Below are 7,958 nucleotides of genomic sequence, written 5' to 3'. Positions count from 1 at the left end.
CAGGATACGCGGGAGGTGTGTCCCCAGACCAAAACCTTGGAGCGTAGTGAGGATGGGACATACAAAGTGTTGGCCGGAGCCGGAGGGTGATCGGGTTCCTCATCTTGGGCCTGTTGGACACGGGTTTCGATGTCCCAAGTGAGGTTCCCTACTATACAGGTGGGGGAAATAATAGGGGAAACCTACTGACTGAACTAGATAGGCGTGAGAGGGCATCAGGCTTAGTGTTCCTGCTTCCGGGTCTATACGTGATAGTAAAAGAAAACCGGTCAAAGAAAAGGCACCAGCGGGCTTGGCGAGAATTTAGGCGCTATGCGGTACGGAGGTAGGCCAGATTTTTATGATCCGTCCATACAATGAACGGCAGTTCAGCACCTTCGAGCCAGTGGCGCCACTCTTCTAAGGCAAGTTTAATTGCGAGGAGCTCCCGATTGCCCACGTCATAGTTTCTCTCTGCCGAGGAGAGTTTCCGGGAGAAAACGCGCAGGGTTTTAATTTACCGGTGTCGATCTCACGCTGAGAAAGGACCGCCCCAACACCTGAGTTGGAGGCGTCAAACTCGACAATGAATTGGCGAAGAGGATCTGGCTGAATAAGGATAGGAGCGGAAGTAAACAAGTCTTAGAGTTTATCAAAAGCTGCCTGAGCCTCTGGGTTCCAAACGAAGGGTCTATTTACAGAAGTGAGTTGGGTAAGTGGGGCAGCTATACTGCTGTAATTTCTAATAAACCGACGATAGAAGTTCGCGAAACCGAGAAAGCGTTGGAGTTGTTTCCTGGAGTCAGGCGGTTCCCAGTTAGTGACAGCAGTGACTTTGGCTGGGTCTTGACGTATGTTACCTGCCTCTATGATGAAACAGAGAAAGTAAATCGTGGGCACATGGAATTCGCATTTCTCCGCTTTGACATATAATTGGTTGTCCAGTAAACGTGCGATAACCTGTCAGACATGGTGGATATTCTGATCCTGATCCCGAGAGTAAATTAGAATGTCGTCAAGGTAGACGAATACAAAACGGTTAAAAAAGTCACGGAGTACGTCATTCACGAGGTGTTGGAAAACGGCCGGAGCGTTGGTAAACCCAAAAGGCATTACCAAATACTCAAAGTGCCCTAGTGGGGTGTTAAACGCCGTCTTCCATTCGTCCCCTTCCCTCATGCGGACTAAATGATAAGCATTACGGAGGTCTAATTTGGAAAAGACACGGGCTTCTTGGACAGAATCTAATGCGGAGCTAATGAGGGGAAGAGAATATTTGTTCTTAACAGTGATTTGATTAAGTTCACGGTAGTCGATGCAGGGCCGTAAGGATTTATCCTTCTTTTGAACGAAGAAAAACCCTGCACCGACCGGGGACGAAGAGGGACGGATGTGGCCAGAAAAGAGGGCTTCATGAATGTATTTTTCCATGGCCTGCTTCTCACGACTGGATAGGTTAAACAGCCTCCCCTTAGGAAGTGTAGCACCTTTTAATAGGTCGATGGAACAGTCGTATGGTCTGTGTGGGGGTAAGTCCCCTGCCTTGGCTTTGCTGAAGACGGTCTTAAGGTCGTGATAGCAATGAGGTACCTTAGACAAATCGATGACTTCCGGGGCTGGGTCGTGACTGGGTGGAACAGAGGGGATGGCTGAACGGAGGCAGTTCGCCATACAGGTGTTACTCCAGTTGGTGATGTAGAGGTTGACCCAATCGAACTGCAGGTTGTGGGTGCGGAGCCAGGGAAACCCTAAAATAACGGGAGATTGGGGGGATTTAGTGACATAGAATTGCATGAATTCGTGATGATTACCGGATGAGATGAGTTGAACAGGCTTGGTGCGATGAGTGATGTGAGTGAGGAGCTGGCCCCCCAAACCAGCCGCCTTGACCGGATGGTCCAACGGCTTTGTGGGAAGGTTGAGTTCGGACACCAGGTGGTTATCAATAAAACTTTGTTCCACACCAGAGTCAAACTTTTCCCAAAAAGAAAAACACAGATGATTCACAAATTTAACATACTATGTGCATTGATGCACAAATCCACCCAAAGAATGCAAATAAACTCTTGTTAATGTTTTCTTGGAAAAAGTAAAAGACCTGTATTTTATTTTTATTTTTTCCTTTATGTGTGCATCTCTGTAGAAGACTGTGCTTGCTGGCCACTAATTGGTCTGAATTTCCCAGAGCAACAAAAGATCAGACTCGAAAATTCCAGCCCGGGTTTGTTACAGGCTCTGCTTTGTTGTCCTCTGGGCCCTGTTTGCTGTGTTAACAATTATCTCCTCCTCTCTCTCTCAGCCTTTCACTTTCTCTCTCTTTTTGTTGTGCGACCTTTGAAAGGCTTTTTGCCCCAAATGAAGCAGGCCAACCCCGACTGCTCAGGCAGGAAAGTGAAGGAGCCTGAGCGGACATGATGAGCCCAAGGCTCCATCCATGACAAGACAGCTGCCCCCCTCTGTTTAAAGCCTGAGGCCATGATCTTGGATGGATTTCTCTGATGATCTGGACGTATGGATTCAGTTTTGTCAAGAAAATGATGCTTGACTTTCAAACCTCAGAAGATGGCAACAGTGCCTTTATTCAAAGTGCAGAAGAGATGGAGTGTAAGATCTGCTACTGTATGTACAACTTGGGGAGCCGCAGGCCAAAGGTGCTGGAGTGCTGCCACCGTCTCTGTTCCAAATGTCTCATCAAGATCCTGGACCTGGGAGAGTTGCCCCCTAATGCTTTGGTTTGTCCATTCTGCCGCTGCATCACCGCACTGCAGGGAGACTCTGTGAGCAGCCTGCCAGATGACTGCAACCTGGTATCAACACTGGCTCTACAAATGAGGAATCAGGGGAACTCCCACCACGACACAGCAACAGAGCTTCTCCTCAATCCTAGACACCTGACTTCCCTGAGGGGTACTTGCCCATCCTTGATTTACCATTCATCTATATCCTCCTCTTCCTCGTCCTCATACTCTACCCTCCGTAATTCACCTAACTTTGTAGTCATCACTATCATGGAACCACCGCCTGCCTCTGCAGTGTCAGACCACGGACACCCTTCCCCCAGCCTGGACTCCATCTCATCCATCACACAGCCGTGGACTTTGTGGAACTGTGCTGCCCTCCTGTGTCAGACCTCAGCCCGGGTTCTGGTGTGGGTGCTGGGGCTCCTGTACTTCAGCTCGCTCCCCATGGGGGTTTACCTGCTGATCCTGCAGAGAACAACAGCTGGGATGCTGCTAGTGAGCTTGGTTCCCTCCAGCCTCGTCATGATCATTGTCTACGGCTTCTGTCACTGCGTCTGCCATGAGTTCTGGGACTGCGTGCCCCCATGATGGGACCCAATGAACACGGAACAATTTACTTTGATTTTCCTCAACTGTATGTCTCCAGAACTCAGTAATGGGGGGAGAAGGACAACCATGTGAAAAGTTACTTCAAAGGACAGAAAAATGCCTCTTGTGTCACTGAGACTCTAGCTCTTTGTTTCCATTTCTAAGCCACTTTCAGAGAACCTATTTAAGTTTATTAATCTCATACACATTAGGACGAATTTTAGGAATTAGGTGTTTTTAAAAAATTACTTGTTTTCATTTGTGAAATGGTTTTTGAGTGTCAATGGCATGGGTATGTAACTCCAGCAACAGGTTGATACTACCAGAGTGTCAGGCAACCCCACAAAAAATGACTACAATTAATTTAATAATTATAAAGTAATAATGTAAGACAATCAAATTTTTCAATTTGAGACACCAACCTGCTTTTGTCCAACCTGAGAAACTGCTCATTTTTCGCAAATGTGAAAACGTTCTTGCCACTTGAACAGTCCAATGTCATGAACAGCACAATAGCGCCTCTTAGTGGGACAAAGGTGATGGGCTAACTTTGTGCCTCAAGAGACGTCTCCCACTTTTTAAAGATTATTGTTTTAAACCATTTAATTTTCTTTAATCATTACACTTGAACAAAAACATCATTAAATGATGATAAAATTAATAGAAAAACTATCAAAGTACAGCTAAGCTTTTGACCACACACAAGCAGATAATCTTTGGAACCCTAAACTCAAAGGACTCCAAACAAACAAATGGAGTTTGAAGTGGGAGAGGGATATTGCCCAGAAAGTGCCAAAAAATTGATAATTTGGTCTACACATTGACTGTATAAGAGGGCTGGACTGAGTCCGTGTGGTGTCACACTAGTGTGGAAAAATGACTTAGTTTGGCTCCAACCAAATGAATTAAGTTCAGTCACCATTTTTTCGGGATACATGTTGGAGCCGGACAGCAACAGTAAGCAGTGACTGGTTCGAGTTAGTCTGAGTCATAATTTCTATGGCAACCACTTTTGCCAATCAGGAGTGAGTTTTTTAGAAGTCCACACCCCGACCAGTTGAAAGCATATTTTGAACGTTCAACGTGAGACCACATACTTTTACCGAGCATTCCAATTGGTCACTTTAAAACTTAATTAACTTGCATTTTAGAAAAAATATCATGACCATATCATAATCATAAACCAGGTATGTCCAAAGTCTGGCATGCGTTCAAATTTCCAGCCACCCACAGGCTCCTGTCATTAAATCAATAATGCCCTCCGCACTTTTTAAGAACTGTGTGTACGATTCCCTAGCTGTGATTGGCTAAATTATGATAAAAGCTGTTGTAAACCTGTGGCAAAAGCCTTTGGCTACTTGATCTTCAGAGCCCTTAAGGGCCAAATCATAAAAACAGATTTTATTGTTTCTGGGATCAAAATCACAGTGGATTCTACTTCTGGATAAGACAGCTGTTTCTGTTATTTTGTTGTTCACATGAATTTAGTTTAGGAGTTCACAGTGAGCATTTAATCATGAATAATGTGTAACATGTAATATGAACACTGATTTACTGTTGGTTAAAAACTTTTTTCCAGACTTTTTCTTCTTTTTATTTTTCATCTTAAAATTGGAAATTTATGAATATGTTTGCAAAAATGTATTTAGATATGTGAAGAAATGAAAAGTATTCCATGGCAATAACATTTTCATTAAATTGATCTTTTACATGTGATGTTATTATTGTTCAAGGAATGCAGGCTAACTGGTAGGCCCCCCACACAATTTCACCTCAGTAAATCTGGCCCTTTTTGCAAAACGATTGGACACCCCTGTCATAAACAGTTAATGGTTTGAACTAGGCCTGGGCTGCACAATCAATCGCAAATTTATCGTTATCGCAATATCAAGCTATGTAATAAGCATATCGCAAAAGTCAGCCAAAATTGCAATAAATGGTTACCTTAAATGTGCTAAAACAATCTTATGGCAGCTTGAAATATTTAACAAATCAAATAAATCCCTTTGTGCTTTTGACCAATCAGATGGACCCCTTTTATGTTAGATGTTTGCCTCCTTCCTCATATCATGCTGCCCTGGTTTGAACCAACTGCTAATTTAAAAAAAATGTACCTCTTAATTTGCACAGTTATTATTTTATACAAAAATGTGCCCCCTCCTGGAGTTATTACATATGGAAAATATTATGCAATCAAAAAGGGAACACCAATCAGAAGACTGGTTTTGAAGTGAAATCAGATTTTGTTGTCAATAGGAAATTTAATTCTAGCACCTGAATTTGGTGTTTTTTATCTGTTTTTTTTTTTTATTTAGTCAGTGAAAGAAATAGCATACTTTTGGGTTTATGGAGGTGGGGGCTTGCTTCTGAATAATTTCATCCAAGACTGCAACTGACCTGATCATATATTGCAATTCCAATTGCCAACTTTGGGGGGCAATAGCTGCAAAAAAAAAAACATGGTCCACCCATTCATCTTCTGAACCTGCTTGATCTCTGATGCCATTATAAAATCATAGCACAGTTTGGCTAAACTGAATTAAAGACCACTTCATATGCAACCCCAACATTGTTGTTAGAGTCATGAGGTACTGCTGGAAAACGGCAATACCTCAGCAGCTAAACCATAAATTCTTCTAGATTTTTTTGTAGGCCTATTTTTATATCATTATTCAAACTAACTGATAAAACTCTTTTTTACTAAAGTTTCAGTGGGTTTTTGTAACTTTCTAGTGTGCCTTTTTGAACCAAATATGCTACAAGCATTTATGTTTACATTCGAAAAAGAAGGAGGTTTTGCTTATTTAATTAAAATTGCTTAAACTTTAAGAATTTTTTTACTTAGTTCTAGAAGATTTATTTTAGTAGTGCACTCTCAAAATTTTTATTTTTAATTCTTTAATCATTTATTAAAAATGAAATAATTAAATTAAATTAAATAAACAGCAGATTTACCACATCAATGACACTAAATACTAGGGGTGTACCAGTTTTTTGGGATCAATTTAGATCAATCTGTCTGAGGCAGAATCAAATCAAATCAACCTATATTATTAAAAAATTATTTCAAATCAATAATAAATTCAAAATTGGAAAATCTGGATTGAGACACAGTAGGTTCATTTTACTGTAACGTAAACCAACCAAGTCCATCACAGTAAACAACACACATGTGATGGCAGCAAAAAAAATGGTCATTCCAATACGTCTGGAAACACTTTGAATTTTGCAAAGACATGTGACCACACAGTGTGGTAGAATAATGTAATAATGTTCCCTTTGTATTATTCTGATGTAGAAAAACAACAGTGGGCTGAACTTTAGGAAACTAAAATGTGAGTGGATTCATTCTTATTTACTTGTTTGTATGTAAAAATATTTAATTTTTACTTGATTATCTTCCAGGTCATACAGGGATCTGGAAAACTTCACCTTCACTGTTTAGTATCCAGTTATTTATCTCTGAGTCACAACATGAATATGATCCTTCAAAATGAACCAAAATCGACTCCCAAATATCAAATCGAATCATTAAGAGGAATTGTTACACCCCTACCAAATACCCTAAAAAACGGATTTCCAGCATAAAACTTTTATGATATAGACAATGCAATGACAACAAGCAGCCAACAACACAAATTAAAGCTTTAAGCCTTTAATCTTCACAAAAAGTCAAAAATCCCCAAAAAGTATATTTTTTACACTTTGTAGAGATAAGTAACTGATTTTCAAAAAAAGTTTTCTCCATAATCTGCTTGACCTGAACCTTAACACATCCAATATCGGTGTATCAATGAAAGGCAGCTGGTCAGAAAACACTGAAAACAGCCTTAGACTGACCCAGCCCTCCTGTTCTCCAACAGCAGCTCACCAGCAGCTGTTGTTGTGATGACTGACTTGTACTTTACCAAGACTTACAAAAAGCTTGACACATGGAGAAAATATTTAGCTGCATTTTTCACGGATTCTTTCAATTGGAGAGGACTCAGTAATAATTCATTCAGCCCACTTGATGCGTTTTGTTTGCTGTTATTTATTCAGGTGAGTGTATTTTTCTGTAGTATGGTTTGGTCTCTGACTGCTATGCTAATTCAAGGTCCTCTCTTAGAAATGAAACCAACTGTCAGTCTTGTTTTCAAACCCAGAAGTACAATTTAAAAAGTAAAACAAAAACAAACAAGAAACATTATCTGAAAAAGTGGAGAAGAAATTGTTAAAATAAGCGGAATTGTTTTTGAATCCTTAATTTTTATTTAGTTCAGAGCAACATGACATCAAAATGTGTTTCTTTTCTGATTTTATGTGCTCCTGACTAGTGAAGGGTGAAAGAAACAGGGAGGAGAGGTCCCAGGAACATTTTGTCCTGTTCCGCCTCCAAAGCATGCATCCTGCTGCCGATGCTCAGCAGGCCGGGCCTTCCACTTCTCTGTTTTCCAGGCGCGTGGATGTGAACGTGCCTCCCTACAAGGAGAGCAGCATCGCTTCAGATTCCTCATCAGTGATGCAATGAGCATTCCCACAGGCTGCTGTGAGCGACGTTCTCAGGCTACACTGCTGAAAATGGAGCAAACACAAGACTGATTTTCACTCTCAAAAAAGACTAAATTGTGTTTTTAGTCACTTTAAACGAAACTCTCCAAACAAAGAAAT

General features: G+C 41.2%; 1 protein-coding gene across 1 annotated transcript; it reads left to right on the top strand.

The window, feature by feature from the left end:
- Positions 1 to 2,270: 2,270 nt before the first annotated feature.
- Positions 2,271 to 5,181, top strand: rnf182 (ring finger protein 182). Its single transcript, XM_011486184.3, has one exon. It carries the CDS (start codon positions 2,478 to 2,480, stop codon positions 3,306 to 3,308), a length of 831 nt encoding a protein of 276 aa, XP_011484486.1. The 5' UTR covers positions 2,271 to 2,477; the 3' UTR covers positions 3,309 to 5,181.
- Positions 5,182 to 7,958: the final 2,777 nt, after the last annotated feature.

Source organism: Oryzias latipes, chromosome 17 (assembly GCF_002234675.1).
Source record: "Oryzias latipes chromosome 17, ASM223467v1".
Lineage (NCBI taxonomy): Eukaryota > Metazoa > Chordata > Actinopteri > Beloniformes > Adrianichthyidae > Oryzias > Oryzias latipes.
Note: the sequence above shows the minus strand (reverse complement) of the source record. Positions and strands in the feature narration are given on the sequence as shown.

Bases quoted from the DNA above. Each gene is read 5' to 3' on its own strand.
- rnf182 (XM_011486184.3), top strand. From the start codon at position 2,478: ATGATCTGGACGTATGGATTCAGTTTTGTCAAGAAAATGATGCTTGAC.